The sequence below is a fragment of the Hemiscyllium ocellatum genome, chromosome 13, assembly GCF_020745735.1.
Source record: "Hemiscyllium ocellatum isolate sHemOce1 chromosome 13, sHemOce1.pat.X.cur, whole genome shotgun sequence".
In the NCBI taxonomy this organism is placed as follows: Eukaryota; Metazoa; Chordata; class Chondrichthyes; order Orectolobiformes; family Hemiscylliidae; genus Hemiscyllium; species Hemiscyllium ocellatum.
The window spans coordinates 24,874,268-24,894,951 of NC_083413.1; the positions used below are offsets into that span (position 1 = coordinate 24,874,268).

Sequence of the window (20,684 nt, forward strand, 5' to 3'; positions counted from 1 at the left end):
AGTGTAGTCATTGATGCAACTTAAGAAATGTAGCAGCACATATTACATCTCAAACAGCAATGTCATAAACAACCAGATAATCAGTTAACAATTAATCAAGAGATAAATACTAACTAAGACACCAGATAGCGATTGAAAGATCCTTTACATCCAGGCAGAAAATGCAGCCCTGGTTTAACATCCCTGGGCGCAGCAGCCTGGATCTCATACTTAAAGGCCCCAAAGTGTGTCAATGAAGCTCCTATTTCTGACTGGGGAGAGAGAGCCATCTATTGGCCAAATCTGATGCCATGAATTTTTTCCCCCCAAAACGGAAACCAACATGAAGTCACTGCTCTTCCTGCACTGCTACTGCTAATTGACGGGATGACAACACTTCCAAGAATCATTATTCTATTTCCTCGTGTTTAGTGCCTTGGATTATTGTATTACCAAGATACAGTCAGCTCAGATGTTTAGAAAAAATGCCAAATGCCTGCATTTAAACAAGTTGCCTGGAATGGAGAATTTTAGCAATAAGGCAAGATCGGCTAGGTTGGGGTTGTCTTTGGAATAGAGGAAGCTGATTGAAGACTAATTTGCAATGTATAAAATGAATGGTGTAGAGTGGATAGAAAGGATTAATTTCTCTCAGTAGAAAGATCAATAAACAGGGGGCATGATTCCAACGTAATTGGCGGAGGAAAGAGCGAGGAATTGAGAGGAAGTGTTTTCACAATTGAGAGGATGGAGGATTTCTGGACCTCACTCCCTGAGAAGGTAGTAGTGGTGAAAACAATACGACTATTGGACATGTACATGTTGTAGTAACTGGTGGGTTATAGAAGCTGAAAGGGTGTTGATTGGACAGTTCCGTAGTGGGTAGCACAGGCATGATGGATTGAATGGCCTTTTGTGCTGTACAACTGTAAATTTCGAAGTGATTACAATTAAAAACTAATCAAATGGCTTCAAAGCTCTTGTTACAGAACTTTGAAAATCGGACTTCACAATGTGGATTTATAGCCGATACATATGTTCAAGATAGAGACCAATAGGTTTTTCAGACATAAAGGGAATTAAAGGATAAGAGAATGGAGTAGGAAACAAGACTTCATCCAGATCAACAGCATTTCCCAAACTATGTCCCTCCACGACCTTATTTTTGATGTTTGAAAGTGGGTGTGGACCCCCTCAGTGAGAACCGAGAGATGACAGCTGCTATATCTTGGCCAGAGATCAAGTGGCAGCTGCAATATCCCAAAAACCTCAGCTGGCAACTGCAGCAAACTTTACATTAGAAAGACCCGCTTTAGGAGACGAATGGCATCCTCCTTAGATTTCTTACATTTTTGTACATTTTCACATTTACACATTTAGAAGGCTGTGTTAGTTGAATTGACATGTTTAAAGTAATAAACAACTCAAAAAGGTAGACACAGAGAAACCATTCTATCCAATGGGAAAATCCAGAACCAGGAAGCATACTTTTAGGGTGACAGACCATTAGAAACAGTTCCTAAGGAGACTAGGTCAGATATAAAATAGGTGAAATCAAATCAGGAAATTTGAATTTAACATAATAAAATGGAGGATGTTGAAAGTTTTGCCAACTGACAAAACACTGATCAATGAAAAGCAGAAGAATCTAATATTTGACCCACCAGTTATGCTCAGGCGAGCTGTTTCCAAGCATGAGGGATTTGAAAGGTGCTGGATACTTGTATTCATGGACTTGGGACTAAAATAGATCCATGATTACCAAATTTCCAAACTTGATTTGTCCTGATGGCAGGAGGGAAAGGTAACAGAGCCATGTGTGGTCCACCAGAACAGGAAGCCATTCAGCGCCAGAACCTGTTCTGTCACTCAAATAGGTCACGGCTCATCAGTATCTCTAACGTATCCACTTTAACCCTCGATATACATACCCAACAAATGATCTACTATCAACCAGAGTCTTGACCACAGTAACATTGTGAAGGAAAGTTCCAGACTCCCACTGTCCTTACCTCAAAGTGCTTCCTCACTGCGCCATTAAACAGCCTAGCACTCTTGCCAAGATAACGCCTCCTTAGATCCTCCAACCAGGAACAGTTTCTTTGTTTCCATCGCAAGAATACATGTAGCAGTTCAAATACATCATATTCTCAGTTCCACTGCACAAGCAGAAATTTGTTTGTGATAAACCCAACAATTGCATGGCAAGATGGATAGTAGGTTCTGGCTATGCCTGTCCAAATCTAACATTGTAAATCATTCCCAGGGACAAAATATTAACACCCAGTTTCCAAGATGTATATTCAACGTAGATTTTATTTTACCTGCCAGGAGTATAAAACCAGTCAATGTGGTGATGCAGTGGTAGATTGTTGCCCAACAATCATAAGGGCATCAGGTTAATGTCCATGCTTGAGACTTGGCTGTGATGCCTGCACTGAAAGGAGGCAGAGGGACATTTTAAAGTTATTCCCTGCTCTCCTAATCCCTTACCAACTGCATCAAACAATTCAAAAAGTGATACTTACAGAAAATACAAATCATTCCCACAGAAAACTGGTCTTAAGGAATGAGCAGGTACATCTTAAACATAGCCTGCACTTTATAAATGCAGGTTTCGATTATCTTACATTTGTACAAAATAACACAAGTTTGAGGGCTGACCCCCTCTGTTGATTCTCATGGTGAAAGGTTTAGTGCAATTTACACCATATCCCAAGAAATCTCAATGCCAGCATCCCATCCTATCTTCCATTGCTTCTTAAACAGGATTATTTACAGATTAATTTCTGGTGTATTTACAAACAGAATATATGGCAAATTTTGGCACTGGGCCAAATACCATGACCTGGGTGTAATCTTTTTATAGTTTAAAAAACATCCATGCTTCTAATAAAGGGATAGTGACTACATCCAAATCCCAGCTTCTAGCTACTCCTCCTGTGCTGTTCAGTTTTCCACCTGGACTCCTCCTGTTCTTCCCCACCAATCTCAATACACTTCCCCTCCTCCCCTTCACGGTCAAAAAAATGGCGCAAGTGCAGCCTCGAGGGAAGGGGCTATTGGGATGGTTGTGGGAGGGTGGTGGTGTTGGGGCAGGGGCCAGTGTTAACTCGGGGCACCAGAAATCAATTCTGCACCCATTACCTAATGAGAATAAGAAATTAACCACCTCAGCACAGGCTAAGAGTCTCGCTGGATTGAGTACTATCAACTCACCTTAGGAAAATCCCTTCACTCTGACCATCCCTTTTAAAAGAAAAAAAGTTTCTAAAAACAGAAAACTTCATTAAAAAAATCTGTTAGGTCAAACTAATTCCACATCCCTGATTCTTACCCAGAAATATCTGAAACTTTCTCATCTATTCTCTCCTGGCTACACTAAAACCAGAATAATTCCAACTAAATCATTTAGTTTTATGGGATTCATTTGTAGGCAAAAGTTCAAAGTTCCAACTCTGTAATTTGTGCAACAGAGCTTTGCAGATAACCCGATACCCAAAAACAAAGACATCTTAAATCAAAATACGACAAGGATAGAATTCCAGCAGTCACGCTAAAACAATCAATCAATCAGTTTCCAAGGGTGAAACTTCCCTGCTCACTGAAGTCTGCACACTACAGAAAACCCTTCCAAAATTCAGCACACTGGATGAGTAAAGGATCAGTATCCAGTAGTCAATCTCAACAGCTGGTCGATGTTGGTTCCTCAGGTGTTGAGCATTGCATGTTTTTAAGAGGAATGATTTTGGTCTATAATAAAATGCACATAACACTTATGCATGAAAGAAAGTCTCCAGCATAAACAGTTAGTACCTTCAAAAGAGACAGAGCTGCATTAACAGTTTTAAAAATTTGCCAATCCAGTGAGGGACCCGTACTCAACTGTACTGTGTTATGCAGCTTAAAGTGCTTTGTACAGCAATGACTGAAGTTTGGAAAGATGGAATCTCTAACTGGTGTGGGTGTTAATGGTGTTCACGTGGCCTTGGATATTTCATATTAGTTCACTGTTAGAGGTGTGAAGAAAGATGGAGATTGCTTTACGTGTTCGTTATTAAGGCAGCTTATAACTGAACTATGCTGATCAAGGTTTGTGGTGTAAACTCCAAGGTCTGTGTCTCATCACATTATCAAGAGTTCAACAAATGTTGTGGGCTGGGACCACTGATCCAGACACTAACTCATGCCTGACTGCAATGTTAGATCCTTAGATAGTCCACACCAGTGGCAAAATAAGAATCTATACCCCAAGCAGGAACAGACTTACCACTGCAGAGGAACTGACATACAGCTTTTGTCTGCCATCCACAATGGGAATTTTTTTTTGTTTTAAAAGAATTGGGTACCCTGGCTGACTCCTCCTGCCATTAAACTAGTGATGCTAAGAATCAAATATGCCAGCATGGCTCAATATTGCTCCCTTTTTTTTGATGATTGGGAATTTGTGGGGAAGAGGAACCTTGAGATGGAAGCCTCCACAAACAGCCGCCTAGAAACCAAAGGTATCAGAATCAATTCCTGATTAACAGAAATTAACCTTTGTTTATGGGAAACAAATATCCAATCATAATTGCACTTTTTTTTGAATATGAAACAGAATAAGAACAAACTGTTCTGTTGAACAACACACTTTTCTAAAAGGTTTGCAGAAGATATTAATGGAACCCAACACCTAGAACTTTGCATAGCGACTTCTCAAACTCAAGGCCTCAGCCTACTCATGCAATCACCTTAATCTCTAATTAAGGTGCTTTAACCAAAGTTGAGAAGAGGCCCCTCTACTATGTTTATGCTTGACATACAAAATCAAATTGCATTGCTATGACAGAGAGGCCATGTCTTAGTCCTCCAACCCTGCTCCTCCCCAGCACAAATACACAACCTCATTCAACTGGCAGTCCTCTGCAAAGTACCAAAAATTCACATTGTCCCTTGTTCCAATGACAATGGGCATAGTCAACACTAATAGTAACAGATAATCCATGGTATTTCCTGGCATCTCTTGACTTAGAAGTCCTGCTTCATAATCACAGATCTACTTTAAATAGGAGAGTGCAGAATAGGGAACTGTTTTGGTCCAGTCTCTAGGTTGCAGACTTCAATGGGATTACTGCCAAAAGAAAAATTGCAGAGAGATTGGATGACTGAGAAGAGGTCGAGCGCTCCAGGACTTGGATTATATACACATTCAACATACGGTGAATCCTGCACCTTTGAGTTTTTTTCAAGATGGCAAATGATCAATGCCTGACCAGACAGGGCAGAGTTGGTCCCACAAAGTTCTCAATACACCTTTTCCTTTTCCCATTGTGCATGATTGTCTCTATGACTTGTCAGAACCATCAGGTCTCTGATTAGTCATTCGCTGAAGCGTTTCTTGGGCCCGGTTCGAGCTCGATTGGACCTCCTAATGTCCTGCTTTGAGTCCTTACACTTCTGGCAGATGAAAACCTCGGGAACATTCGATTTCCTGATCTTAGCACAAGAGAGATGAATCCAGGTCCCACACTCGTTGCACTCAATCATTGGCCTACCAGCAAAAGGCTTCATACAGAAGCAGGTAATCAGGTCCCATGAGTCATCATCTGAAAGGAGCCAAATGGTCAACACATCAGATACTCAATACTCAACCAGAATTATCATTAGATCGGACAGTGACAATAGTCAATACCAAGGACTGCAGAAAATTACGAAGGTAACATTAACAAATTGGCAGCTGAATTTCAATCTAGCTAAGTGAGAGTTACTATGTTTGCAAGAAAAGTGAGGTCACACGTAACATAGAAAGTAGGAATACAGAAGCAAAGGAACCAATCAGTATAAATTCACATCATTAAAAGCAGTGAGGAAAATATGAACAAGAGTAAGCCATTAAGCCTGTAAAATCTGTCCCACAATTTAATACAAATATAGCTGATTGAATACTTCAGTTTTTTACCCATATTATCCCCATAATTTATTTATCTGTGGCACAAAGGGTCACCAACATCCATCTCCAAGTAAAATTTCTATGCATCTTGGTCCTATATGGCACCCTCCTCATTTTTAATTTAGTACCAGCTGGTTCTAAAATCCTCACCTTGATAATATCTTACCTGAATTTACCCTTTAAATACTTTGTAGGTTCATAAATCTGGAGAAAAGGTAGATTTTATTTCTTTGGATGAGAGTATCATTAACAAGGTTGGCATTTATCGCATTGAGAAAATATTGGTGCATTCTGGTGTTTTCATGCAAATCTTCTTTGCATATTTTCAGTGATCCCATATTCTTAACATAAAATAACCAGAACTGTATCTCATATTCCTAGAATGCTCTGACCACGATTTGCTCAACTTTCTATCTATTAATCCCTTGCCTCTAGCAATACCTTAAGATAGCAGGGCCCAAGCAACTGAAGGCATAGCCGATAATAGTGCTGTGATGGTGTTGAGGATCGGCAAATATGAAAATCTAGAAAAGCACGGAGATGAATCAGGGGGTGGTATCACTGGAGGAGCTTGCTGAGATAAGGAAGCATGGCATTAGAGACACCAAATGTTTCACGAATAAATAAAGGTCAGAAGTTTAAAATTGTATATGCATCAGAAGCTCATATAGGTCAGTGGCTACAGGCTAGGGGTTGGGGTGATGTGGGGGGGTAAGAGAAGTGACAAATGGCCTCAGGCATACAGAATTCCTCCTGTAATGGAAACCATTGGAGTATGCAGTGTAAGCAAGTTCTCCAAAGAAGCTGACAAAGCCAAGGAAGAGTCACACTACAATGTCAAGGTTCAAATAGAGTACAGGTAAAGAGAAGGGATGAAGTTATTCAACATACTATTTGGGTTCTTTAAAGCAGAAGGAGAAGAGTTCAAACTCTCAAGATACCAAAAACAAAACATTAAGGATAGGATACAGTGTGAAGAATGAATGAGAAGAGCATTGGAAGCTTAGAAAGAATGATGGAATAGAACTGAAAAGCATCAAACATTGTAGTATTGGTAAGAGAGAAAGAAATATGGTCTATCTAATCTCATTATCAGAAGGTCCATTAGTAAGCTTACCTTCAATCTTGAGGTTTTCTGTGGAGACTGTGTCTGTGTTAGGAGTAGGACCTGCAAGGTAAATGAGACAACAAGTTAGTCATTTCACTTGCTTCAAACGAAGAAAATTTCCAAACTTTGCAGAAAAAGGAAGTATCCATTCAGCCCTTCTTCTATTCAATCAGATCTCAACTTAGTTCTATCCTTACAATTTGATCCTACATTCCTGATTACTCTTTCCCAACAAGCGTTTTTAATCTGTCTTGAAATGGAGGAATTCTTGTTCCACAAGCACTGAGCTCACTATCGACCACATTGGGACCAAGTGTTAGTAATGAACAGACACTTATTTTGGAGAGTAAAGCATGTTTGCATTCTTCAAATAACATATCCAAGAACGACAACACCAGGCCCTCACTTGCGTACAGCTAATTTTCATGTTCCCAAAAATTGCAATATAATATTGACCAATTTTTTTTTAAAAAAGGAAAGATGTTGAGCTAGAGATAACTATTGTTTGACGCAATGGGAATAATTCTCTGCTTCGAAGAGTGTGGTGCTGGAAAAGCACAGCTGGTCAGGCAGCATCAGAGGAGAAGAGTCAATGTTTTGAGCATAAGCTCTTAATCAGGAATTGGGGGAAGGGGGCTGAGAGATAAATGGGATGGGGCGGAGGAAGGTAGCTGGGAATGCAATAGATAGATGAAGGTCGCGGGGGGGGGGTGGTGATGGTGATAGGTCATTGAGGAGGATGGAGTGGATAGGTGGGAAGAAAGATGGACAGGTAGGTCATTCTAGACAGTGATGCAGAGTTGGAAGGTTGGATCTGGGGTTGTGAGAATGGGGACATTGGTGAAATCCACACTGATTCCCTGTGCTTGTATGAAAAATAGCATAATGAGATCTATCAAATGAAACAGAAATACAACCAATGCTGGAAATCTGAAACACAGAAAATTTGAGAAACTCTGTACGTCTGGCAGCATTGGCAGAAAGAGAAATTCTGAAGAAGACATATTAGACTCAAAACATTAAATGTGCCACTGTCCCCAGAGATTTTGGCAGACTTGAGGTTTTCCAGCATTTTCTGTTTGTTTCATGTGATATTTTATCCAACTTGTTTAATCAATCATCAAAAAGTGGGGCAAAGTGTTCTTTTTGGGGTTGGAGGGGCAGGGTCAGTTAAATAAAAAATGCCCTTTGCTTTTGACTATGATCCAGTGAGCATGCCAAGGTTCCAGCTTGATTACATTCACTGCATAAGTTGTCAGAATTAGAAAAAAAAATTGGGCACTTGGATGAGGGATCAGAACCAGTTGGGCAGAATGTTAAAAGGAATGAGCTATTTGTTATTTCCCATTCCACTCCACTGTTCAAGATCAATTCTAACTCATTGACATCCTTCAAATGGTAGGAAATAAAATACACAATATGAGCAATGGTTCAATAGTTTGAAACTAAAATAGTGTGGTTAACAAATAACTCATCCTTCATTATCAATTGGCCATCCTTGCAGACTTGCCAGAGTGCACACGTGATGAATGGTGAGAAATTTGTGCTTTTTAAAGCAAGATAATTCATCCTTGGAGTGGGTTGGTATTGGACAGAGAACCAATCTGAACTGACCCACTGCAATCCAATCAATGGCTCCCAGATACACCCAAGATCTTAGAAAATTCAGAGTATGACATCTTTGGAAATTTGGTAATTCACCATTTAGCAAATATTTATCGGATTCGTCTTCCTTTCATATTGCAGGCAACTTTAGAAATTGCTATGTCTTATTAGCAGTAGTAGAGCTTACTGCTAGTAGGAGTAAAGGTTTGTTGTTGAGTGTTCCCTCTAGTCGGTGAATTTTAAGCATTCACTTTGATGAATATAAGCACAGGCAGGACCAGGGACATTCATTAACGTTTAATTAGTGAAAGTTATTGACTTATTAAATGCTATAAATATGGCAAACCAAGTAATGTGTGGTGACTATAGAATGAGAGTATTCAGGAACAGAGCATGATACAACGCAAACACATCTGCATTACACGTAAATGGCTGGAGGAACATTGACTCAGTATGACTGAGTCAGAGGCCAAGACTACAACAGAGAGGGGTGAACAAATCATGTAGATTTTTTTTTCCTTAGAGAGGGGATAGAGTCATCTGCTTTGGTTCACATTTCAGGATAGGAAAGGCAGGTATATCAGTGAAGAACACTCCCAACGTTTGAGGAATCTCAGCCCTTGCAATTTTCCAACAGGTACAGGGTTGATGCAGCCTGTGTGGAAGAACATGACGCACAAGATGAATGAGTGAAGTGACCATGGCACCACAGTGCAAGAAATCACGTAAAAGTGGGAGAATTAATAAAACTAGTGGGAGTAACATAGTTCGTAGATACGAAGATTAGATACTTCTTAGTGCAGCAGACAGTTCAAAAAGCTGTAGTGCATGCCCAGTACCAGGCTTTCAAGCATCTGCTCTGGACAAAGGAGGAATGTGTGGGGAATGGGAAAAGTCCAGTTGTTACAGTCCAGAAATATATCAAGGACATAAGTAAGATTGTGAAAGAGGTTCTGGTTGAACAGCTTGTGCAGATAGGAGCCAAGTTTAAAAAGCAAAGCATTATTTCAAAAAGGAAAGAATCTCCAGCTCATTATCTGAACCACAGCAAATGACAGGTAGGGCAATTACAATTAAAGCTATAACAGAAAATTTAAAATTGTGATAATGAAGATCAAGGTTGAAAAGATGTCTTCTATATTCTGTTTGCCACAAGGCAAGACAGCACGATAATAAAGGAAAACAACAACCTGAGTAAGGCAGAAAGAGAAAGAACGACCACACTGGGGGAGGAGGGGGCATAAGTCGGAGATTGGGAGAGTCTTTTTATGACCATGCTGGGATTAGTACTTTGATGAGCTATGTAGCTGGGCAGTTGAGAAGGCTATAAATTAAATAGTATGGGGCGAGGGATCATGTGAGGGAAGATGTGGTAAATTAAAGAGCAAAGTCAGTAGTATTACATCTTACGGACAGTATATTTTTAAGAGACACGTTCATCATATCATCACTATTATACCATATGCCGGTGATGATATAAAAATCTCATATTTCATTTTACCTCAGATCATTTGAAGCATGCTCCTCTGTTGTTAAATATTAGTTTACCATTAACCCACTCATGTGCCTGAAGAATTTAATGTTTGTACTTAATAGTTAGTTGTACTAAGTGTCAGTTGGAGTCTTCAATACCAATGATATCCATATCTCCTGTTACAAAAGTTTTTATAAGATTTGTCACATCTGGTCAGAATACCCAGTTGAAGGCAAATTTGCACCAAAGCCAACATAAGAGAGCAAAGTACCAGAGGGAAACAGGAAACAAAGTCAGACAAAGCTACAGGCTGCAAAAATGATCTTAAAAAGAACATAACATTTGCAACAAGGTTGATGAATTAGCATTTTGCCATTATGGAGTCACGGCTGCAGAGTGACTGAGGCTTGAGAACTGACAGTTGACATTCAGGTAAGATTGACAAACAGGAAAATATGGTGGCATAATGCTATTAACAAAGAATGAGATTAGTACTGTATTCAAAAAAAAAAATCGAAGATCAAGATGAAGATTCAGTTTTGGGTGGAGCTACAAAATATCAGGGGAACCAAACATTGCTGAGTTGTTTATAGGTCACAAACAATAGTAATAGTAGGATAGAGTATAAATCAGAAAAAATGGGAATACAGTAATCATGAAGGACTTCAATCTATATACAGATTTAGGTAAACCGAGCTAGCCAAATGCTGTAATGGATGAATCCATTGAAAGCGTGCCAGATGGTTTTCCAGAACAGTATACTGAGATAGCAAGTAAAGAATAAGCTATTTTATATCGAGTATTGAGCAATAAGAACGAACTGATTTTTCCAGTGACACCAAAAAGGAATGGTGATGTGTTTTCTGACATGCTTACTGTCCCACTCCCAATACCCTAGTGCCTATTGACTGCATCATTAGCTGTTTCGGACCCTTCACTTGCTCCATTTCACTCACCTGTCTCCACCCTCACTGTACAGTGCCATGAGCGGTGGTGGAGGGCAGTGAGCAGAAAATAGGCATTGAGGGGCCTTGTGCAAGACAGAGATGCAGTAGCATAGATATTGGTTGCTGTAGTAAGGCATCTGTTTGCAATTGACCATAACCCCCATAAAAATTAACCACATAGTACCCACACACGTAGCACTGTGTGCACACATTTATGACTTGGATCACAATAGTTCAAGGAGAGAATTTAGCTTCACCTTCTCAAAATGCAGGAAGCATTCATTGATATTCACAAATCCAAGAATAAGTCACGGAGGTACACACTATTTCAGTGAGTCGGGAAAAAGACATGGAGACTTGTGACAGTGTTAAGAGGCGGCAAAAAAAAATTGACCATTTTAACAGACCTGAAGTGAAAGTAAGTGAAAGAAAGGGAAAGGAGCTGCCGCACAATCCCCAGTAAACAGAACAGGGGGAACTTATACAATGTCGAGATGTCTGCATCACTCGCTGAAATGCATCGTAGGCCATTCAGAGTAAGAAGTTTTCATCTTACCTCTGCTTCTTTTGCCCTTTACCTTAAATATTTTCCTTCAGGTCAGTGATGCTCCTGTCAGTACAAACAATGTCTCCCTTATTTGCTGTATCAAAATGACTTATTGACTTTGACCTACTTAAGCAGAGGGGATTCGATGGGGAGATTGAGATTCAAGGAAAGCAACTCTCATTTCTTCAGTATCTCCTCATATTGGTTTTCAATTCATTTAAAAATGACATTAATAGAATCACTGATATTTTAGATATCTGAACTCAAGAGAAAACTCTGTTGGCAGACTTCTCCTTTTATGATTCTTTTGCTAGGATTGTATTGTTTTATGCTGAAGCTGCCCAGAGGTTCACATTAACATTTCCTTAATAAACTTACCTGAGCCCACTGTGATTTCATCTGTTACACTTGCTTCCAGATCTTTGCTGCACTTCTCCACTTGCTTCTCATTTTCCCCTTCCTTCCGATCTTCCTTCTTTTCAATTGCTTCATGCTTTTCTTCCTGATCTTTCTGCAATCCTTTGAACTGCTCAATCACCAAAGATCTTTCTGCATCTGCAGCCTCTCTTTCAAACTCTTCCAGCAGCAAAGTCTGTTTGCTGATCTCTTTAGTTTCGTGAGATTTATTAAGTGTCTCCTCCTCTGACTCAGTCTCACTCTGTGGCACCTTTTCAATCATCTGTCGGACCTCTATTGGTCTAGTGATCTCAGCTGGTGGCTGGGACATAGTCTTCCTACCATTTTCCAAATTGATCCTCTTCACACTTTCAGAACTCTTCTTCTTCCTCACCCCGTCAAGACTTAATTTCTTCAAAGAAATCTTCTTCTTCTTCACTTTCTCCGATTTTGTTTTCTCTGGACTCTCGAACAAGGTATTGGTGAAATTTGGCCGCTCCAGCAACAGACTGTCTGACTTTCCCCGCTTCATTACTTCTTTGTCGACCATGCATTTTATTTTTTTGCCATAATGTAGAACATGGGAGTCAGAAGAGCGGGAAGACTCCCAGCTATCACTGTCCAGCGTGCTTCCAGTGCTGTTCCGAGGACTCAGACTTGCATGGATCCAAGGGTCATGCTGTGAAGGAAGAAGGAAATAACAAAAAACTTTTTAAACATAAGAGAAAAGTCAAGAAGAGAAAAATATTTCCATTTCAAGGTTTCCTTACTGGTTACTTTTAGGTGGTTTTCAGCATAATGGTATGCTATGTCAAGGATGAATGCTAGCTACACGCAACACGTCAACTACACACCACACATGCTAATACTAGTAACTGTCCTTCAAATAGAAAGACACTTCCTAAGTGTGATGTTTCTCTGATTTGCTATTCTGAATGTCAAATCTTAATTCTGATTTCATGGATTTGCATGCATGCACATACGTATATAAATTGCAGTTTACCACTATGTGAAATAATGGTGTAATCTCAAAAATGTCAATTCACCGTTTGGTCAGAAAGCCTTAATTCCAAAGGTCAATCATCAACAGACCTTGCAGAGATGTGTCCCTTCTTTGATGGGGTGTACATTATTCCACATTATGCACCATCTTGAAATGGCATAAGAGGTCTGGAAAATTTAATAATCCATCGGATAGTTACCTACAAAAATAGCTGAAAGTAAAAGCCGCCATATTTCAGAGATTTCTCTCTTAAACCAGACCGTCAACTTCCACAAGTGGATACTACACTCCTTGAGGGACGACAGATTGATGTGTCCTCGAAGTCGTGACCTTTACGGTCCACAGGACAAGAAAGACAGTCTAATTTAGCACAAAATTAGTAATCAGGGAAGCTGTGAGAAGGGTGACCTTGCTTGCACATTGTGGCTGGAGTCCTGGCTCACTAATCTATTCTTGAATCCATAACGGAGAAATGACAATTGTGAAGCCCGGGATTCCTTTTTCTAGAAAAGAAAATGTTAAGGAATGGCAGGAGAGAAATCTTTGAAGTTATGAAAAATTTGATACGGCAGACATACAGAATATACATAGAACATAGAAGGATACAGCGCAGTACAGGCCCTTCGGCCCTCGATGTTGCGCCGACCGAATCCTACCTAACCTATACTAGCCCAATAACTTCCAAATGCCTATCCAATGCCCGCTTAAATGACCATAAAGAAGGAGAGTTCACCACTGATACGGGCAGGGCATTCCATGAACTCTCAACCCGCTGTGTGAAGAATCTACCCCTAACATCTGTCCTATACCTACCACCCCTTAATTTAAAGCTATGTCCCCTAGTAACACCTGACTCCATTAGCGGTAAAAGGTTCTTAGTATCTACCCTATCTAAACCCCTAATCATCTTATACACTTCTATCAGATCTCCTCTAAACCTTCTCTTCTCCAATGAGAACAGCCCCAAGTGCCTCAGCCTTTCCTCATAAGATTTTCCTACCATTCCAGGCAACATCCTGGTAAACCTCCTCTGCACTCGTTCTAAAGCTTCCACATCCTTCCTATAGTATGGCGACCAAAGCTGCACACAATACTCCAGATGAGGCCTCACCAGAGTCTTATACAACTGCAACATGACCTCAGGACTCCGGAACTCAATTCCTCTGCCAATAAAGCCCAGTACACCATATGCCTTCCTCACAGCACTATTTACCTGGGTGGCAACTTTCAGAGATCTGTGTACATGGACACCAAGATCCCTCTGCTCATCCACACTACCAAGTAGCCTACCATTAGCCCAGTAATCCATCATCTTGTTATTCCTACCAAAGTGAACGACTTCGCACTTAGCTACATTGAATTCCATTTGCCACATTTCCGCCCAGCTCTGCAACTTATCTATATCCCGCTGTAACCTACCACTTCCTTCCTCACTATCCACAACTCCACCGACTTTTGTGTCATCCGCAAACTTGCTTAACCAGCTTTCAAGTCCTTCCTCTAGATCATTTATAAAGACAACAAAAAGCAATGGTCCCAAAACAGATCCTTGTGGTACACCGCTAGTAACTGCGTTCCAAGATGAACATAATCCATCAACTACTACCCTCTGTCTCCTTCCAGCCAGCCAATTCCTAATCCAAACCTCTAATGTATCCTCAATGCCATACCTCCGAAGTTTTAGCATTAGCCTACCATGGGGAACCTTATCGAACGCCTTACTAAAATCCATATACACAACATCTACTGCTTTACCCTCGTCCACTTCCTTAGTCACCTTCTCAAAGAACTCAATAAGGTTTGTGAGGCACGACCTGCCCTTCACAAAACCATGCTGGCTATCCCTGATCACGTTATTCCTACCCAGATGTTCATAAATCTTATCCCTTACCATTCTCTCTAAGACTTTGCCCACCACTGAAGTCAGACTCACTGGCCTATAGTTACTAGGGCTATCCCTACTCCCTTTCTTGAACAATGGGACCACATTCGCTATCCTCCAGTCCTCTGGTACTATTCCCGTTGACAATGACGACATAAAAATCCAGGCCAATGGCTCTGCTATCTCCTCCCTAGCTTCCCATAGGATCCTGGGGTAAATGCCATCAGGCCCAGGAGACTTATCTATATTCATCCTCTCCAATATTCCCAAAACCTCTTCCCTGCATATTTCCAGGGCATCCATTCTAATTATTTGTGATTCCATATTCACATCAGCAACAGTGTCCTGTTCCTGAGTGAAAACTGATGAAAAGTACTGATTTAATGTCTCTCCAATCTCCTCCGCCTCCACACACAACTTCCCACTACTATCCTTGACTGGACCGATACCTACCCTAGTCATCCTTTTATTCTTGACATACCTATAGAAAGCCTTTGGGTTTTCCCTAATCCTACCAGCTAAAGACTTTTCATGTCCCCTTCTCGCTTCTCTTAGCTCCCTCTTTAGCTCCTTCCTGGCTACCTTATAACTCTCAATCGCCCCTACTGAACCTTCACGCCTCATCTTTACATATGCCGCCTTCTTCCCTTTCACAAGGGACTCCAATTCCTTACTAAACCACGGCTGCCTCACAAGGCCCTTTACACCATGCCTGACTGGTACATACCTATCGAGGACACGCAGTAGCTGCTCCTTGAACAATCCCCACATCTCATTAGTGTTCTTCTCTTGAAGCCTGTTTTTCCAATCCACACATCCTAAGTCATGCCTCATGTGGGGAAACCAAAACTAGGGTCATAAGTACAACATAGTCACTAATAAATCCCATCGGGTATTTGGAAGAATCGTTTTAATCTATCGTGTGGTGAAAATGTGGAACTTGCTACCATGGAAAGTAGTCTAGGTGAACAGCATTGACATATTGAAGACAAATCTAGTCAAGCCCATAAGAAAGAACAGAATACAAGATTAAATAGTTTGCCAATGTAATAAAGTGGGAAAGGAGGAAACTTCTGTCGGGCATGTACACCAGCACAGATCCATTGGGCTAAATGGCCTGTTTCTGTTATAACTTCAAAAATATCAGCAGATAAGACTTGTTACAAAATAAATAAAAGGAGAAAATGTAAAACTTTAAAATGTTTTCAAATGTACGTATTATTTGAAACAAAACGGATGAATTAAAGGTGCTAATTCAGATAAATAAGTACAATCTAATGGCTACTAATAAGATGTGGCAGCAGAGTGACCTCGTTTGTAACCTGAATATGGAAGAGTATGTGGCATTTAGAAGAACAGGAAGCTATGAAAAGTGGACTAGTTCAGAAAACTAGAACATGGCAGCAGTCTGGGTAGAGATCTGAATGACAAAGGCGAGAGGTCACCTGTGAGAGCTGTGTACAGACTCCAATGGTAAACATAGTAAGACAGGATTATAGTAAGGAAGAAAGACTCTGAGCTTAAACACCTCAAATGGAGACAGCAATTATTGTGAGGTATAGACTGGAAAAATTAGAAAAGAAGTAGTCTAGATGAGGAATTTATTGAATTTTTAGGATAATTCCCTAAACCAGCATATTACGGTACCAACTTTTTAAAAACTTTACTCATGAGGGGTCAGCTTCTCTGGTTAGACCAGTATTTATTCCCCATCCCCAGAGACAGTTAAGTTTCAGCCACATTGTAACAAGTGTGGAGTCATGAGTAGACTAGACCAGGTAAGAATGGCAGTTACCTTCCTTAAGGACATTAGTGAGCCAGATGGTTTTTCTGACAATTGACAATGGCTTCTTGATCATCATTAGACCAATCACTACTTATGGAAGAACATTAATGCACTGGAAGCAGTACAGAGAAGTTTTACTAGACCATTAACTGCAATAAGTGGATTGCCTAAGAGACTATGCTAGATAGGCTAGGCTAATTTTCTCTGGAGTTTGAAGAGTCAGAGATGAGGTCATTGAAACACAAGATCCTGAGGGGTTTTGACTGACTGGATGTGGAAAGGGTACTTCCTCTTTTGGGAGAATCTATGACTAGATGCATATTTAAAAATAAGGGTTTGCCCAATTAAGACAGAGCTGAGGAAATAATATTTCTCAGAGGGTTGAGTGACTCTGAAATTTCTTTCCCTAAAAAGGCAGTAATGCAGAATCTTATAGTTTGTTAAGGCAGAGGTAGATAGATTCTTATTACCAAGGGCACAAAAGATTAATCAGAGATATGCAAGATTGTAGAGTGGATCAGATTAGTCATGATTTTATTGAATAGTGGAGCAGACTTGAAGGGCTGAGTGGCCCACTCTTGTTCGTATGTTTGCAATTTTAACTTATTTCTCTGAACACAGGACCTAGTGCAGTTTCCTCTTGCTTGCAATATTTGGAGTCACTGGTTTGGAAGAAATGATCCTAACACAGATCCCTTAACTACCAGTTGATTAAACCCCAAACCAGGAACCATGACATGTTTGTTTGCTGTTCAGTCATTTAAACCTCATGCAGAACTGTTTAGGGTGCTGCTACATGCAGCCAACATCTACCTTTCCTACTGTCAACATCTACATCCATAGCCACGCAGTCACACCAACCATTTCATCTTCAAAACCTTTCCAAACTTTCAGGTTGGCTCAGAGTAGTATCTGCACTTGGGTCCAAGTCAAGACCAGTTTCACTGCATCCTACCCCCAATTCAAACTTCATAAAGTGTTACATTCTAACACTAGTCACATTCTAACCTTTCCCTCACTGCTTCAGGAACAAGGAATTGATTCTGTAGCACTGCACTGAAATGATATGAAATAATTTACACATTAAGATCTAACCACAGTGCAATGTTCCAGTGACTTTGTTAATCTAATGCAATCAACCAGAATGAGAGTTACAATATAATCCTGGAACAGACCATAATGATCCTGCTTGGAACAACCCCATGCATGCACTTAAAACATGAGGGAGTTGATGATGGTGACAAGTTTGCACTGGGTTTACTGTGTCAATCTTTCTGAAAACAGGAAAGAGAAAGAGTAGGCTCCGTTGGTTATTGTGTTGGCAGTCTAAGATGAATGCTGCATGTCTGGACATTACAAGGTGACTACAATATTCTACCTTAACAATAATGCAAACTGTCTTTACAAACCTGTGCCTGAGCTATGTCAGAGCTAAACATGCAAGCTAGTTATTGTCATAAAGTGTACGGAATTAATAAGCAGTTCTAGTCTGGCCAGAACTTCAATCTCATGACAAACCTAATGCAAAACACAGCAAAATCTCAGAATAGAGGTTCTTTTTTCTGTTAGCATGCCTCTATATTTGCTGCAGTCAGACCCTATTGGAAATAACTATGTTTGGGTTATGGCTGTCTAGCTCTTAGACTTTTGATCTGAAATATTAACTTTACTTTTCTCTCCACAGATGTCTGGCTGAGCATATCCAGCAATTTAAGCCTTTATTTCAAATTTAGCATCTGCAATTCCTTTTTTTTTAAAACAAAAAACAATTGGAGAATGCAGCACAGATGCATTAGAATTATTCAGGAATTTTAAAGGGTTAAAATCGCATAACTTTTCCAATACTTGCTCAAATTTACAAGGTTCGGAGAGGAGCATGATCTGATTGAGGTACTTCATATACTAAATTGGAGTAGCTACACTATTTCCCCCTGTGGGGAAGTCCAGAACAAGGGACTCCCTAAGTTAAATTGAACTAAGTTAACTTGAAAGCTAATAAACAGGGGGCAACCTTTCCATACAGTGTTGTGAAAATCTGGAACTCTTCATGCCTACCCCTCCTACAAACTCTAGATACAATGGAAGTTTCAAAATGACAGTCTCAAGATTTTCATTGAGCAATTGAATAAAATATTTTTCCATCTTCCTGTATAAGAATACAAGTATTATATTCTTATTATCCAGTATTACCCACCACCTACATACATTTAAATATACAATTAATAACAATGCTCATCACACCCATCCCAAATAGCAGACATAGATACGGCTTTTAATACATTGTACTTTACTTCCCTACACCACTGCCAAAAATATTTACTCATGTTGAGGTTACTCCAGAATCAAAACACCCTGCTCCAAGTTAATGCACATACTTTCTAACAGTCTGGAGATGCTCAAAAACCCAAACCAGCAATATTTGGACATCTAGATTCCAACACACACCAAGCCATGTTTGTACAAGATAATAAGCTAGTTCTATTGTGTATGATTTAAGCACATAAGCTTCAAACTCCTATGAAGTTATCTGTTGGTTTGTGGGCAAATGTAGCAGTTAAACTGGGCATTTAAGGATCCCAATACACAGTACCAGAATTAGGCCATTCGGTCCATCACATCTGCTCCACCATTTGATCATGGCTGATATATTTCTCAAGTCCATTCTACTGCTTTCTCCCTGTAATCCCAGATGGCCTTACCTCCTATCCCTATCCTAAATACACTCAATGACTGCGCCTCCACAGCCTTCTGTGGCAATGCGTTCCACATACTAACCATCCTCTAACTTAATAAATTTCTCATCACAGTACCCCAAAACAGCAATTAAACTATGACCAGTTCATCTGTTTTTTGGTAGAATGACTGAGGGAGAAATATTGGCCAGAACACAAGATTCTTCTCCTTGAAAGTGTGCCACTTTATCTTTTGTCCCACAAAGATGTTAAACAGGACTTCAAAAGAAAACTTACATCCAAAAAGCCACAGCACCTGCAGTAAGGCACTTCATTGGTCCTACAATAAGGTACAGGTTTAAATCATGTGCTCAAGTTCTAACTGCAACTTGCCACTCAGATGTGGGCAAAACAAATACAGTCCCTACATTACATCCACTTCGTTTTTGTGGTCTCTACCTTTGCTTCGTCCGTCCTGCATGTGCCCATTCCATACACTGTCACCCTTACAGTCAGAGATGTACAGATTGGAAACAGACTCTTTGGTCCAATTCATCCATGCCAACCAGATAGCCTAAATAATCCCATTTGTCAGCATTTAGCCCATATCCCTCAAAACCCTTTCTATTCACATAACATTTAAAAGGCATTTGGAAGGGTATCATTATACCAGCTGCCATCAGTTCCTCTGGCAGTTCATTCCACACATGCACTACCCTCTGTGGTCCCTTTTAAATCTTTTCTCTCATACCCTAAACCTATGCCCTCTAGTTCTGGATTTCCCCATCCCAGGGAAAAGACCTTGTCTATTTACCTTATCCATGACCTCATGATTTTATAAACCTCTATAAGGTCACCCCACAGCCTCCAACGCTCCATGGAAAACAGTCCAGCCTATACAATCTCTCCCTATAGTTCAAACTGTCCAACTCTGGCAACACCCTGTAAATCTTTTCTGAACCCTTTCAGTTCTCACATCTTTCCAATAGGAGGGAGACCAGAATTGCACACAATATTCCAAAAATAGTCTAACCAATGTCCTGCTCAGCTGCAGCATGACCTCCCAACTCCTTTACTCAATTCTGTCACTAATCAAGGAAAGCATTCCAAATGCCTTCTTCACTATTCAATCTACCTGCTAATCCACTGTCAAGGAACTATGAACTTGCACTCCAAGGTCTCTGTCCAGCAACATTCCCCAGGATCTTATAACTAAGTGTATAAGCGATGTCCTGATTTGCCTTTCCAAAATGCAACACCTCACATTTACCTAAATTAAACTCAACTACCATTTTTAGATTAGATTAGATTACTTACAGTGTGCAAACAGGACCTTCAGCCCAACAAGTCCAC

At 40.2% G+C, this 20,684-nt stretch overlaps 1 protein-coding gene across 1 annotated transcript in view; it reads right to left on the minus strand.

The window, feature by feature from the left end:
• Nucleotides 1-2,277: 2,277 nt before the first annotated feature.
• LOC132821816 (PHD finger protein 13-like) overlaps nucleotides 2,278-20,684 on the minus strand; it is a 30,435-nt gene continuing 12,028 nt past the window's right edge. Inside the window, exons 4-6 of the mRNA XM_060834644.1 lie at nucleotides 11,971-12,667; nucleotides 7,029-7,079; nucleotides 2,278-5,567 (exon numbers count right to left, since the gene is read on the minus strand). Of these exons, the coding sequence (XP_060690627.1) occupies nucleotides 5,341-5,567; nucleotides 7,029-7,079; nucleotides 11,971-12,667 (975 nt within the window). The 3' untranslated portion in view covers nucleotides 2,278-5,340. The remainder of the gene's footprint in view (nucleotides 5,568-7,028; nucleotides 7,080-11,970; nucleotides 12,668-20,684) is intronic.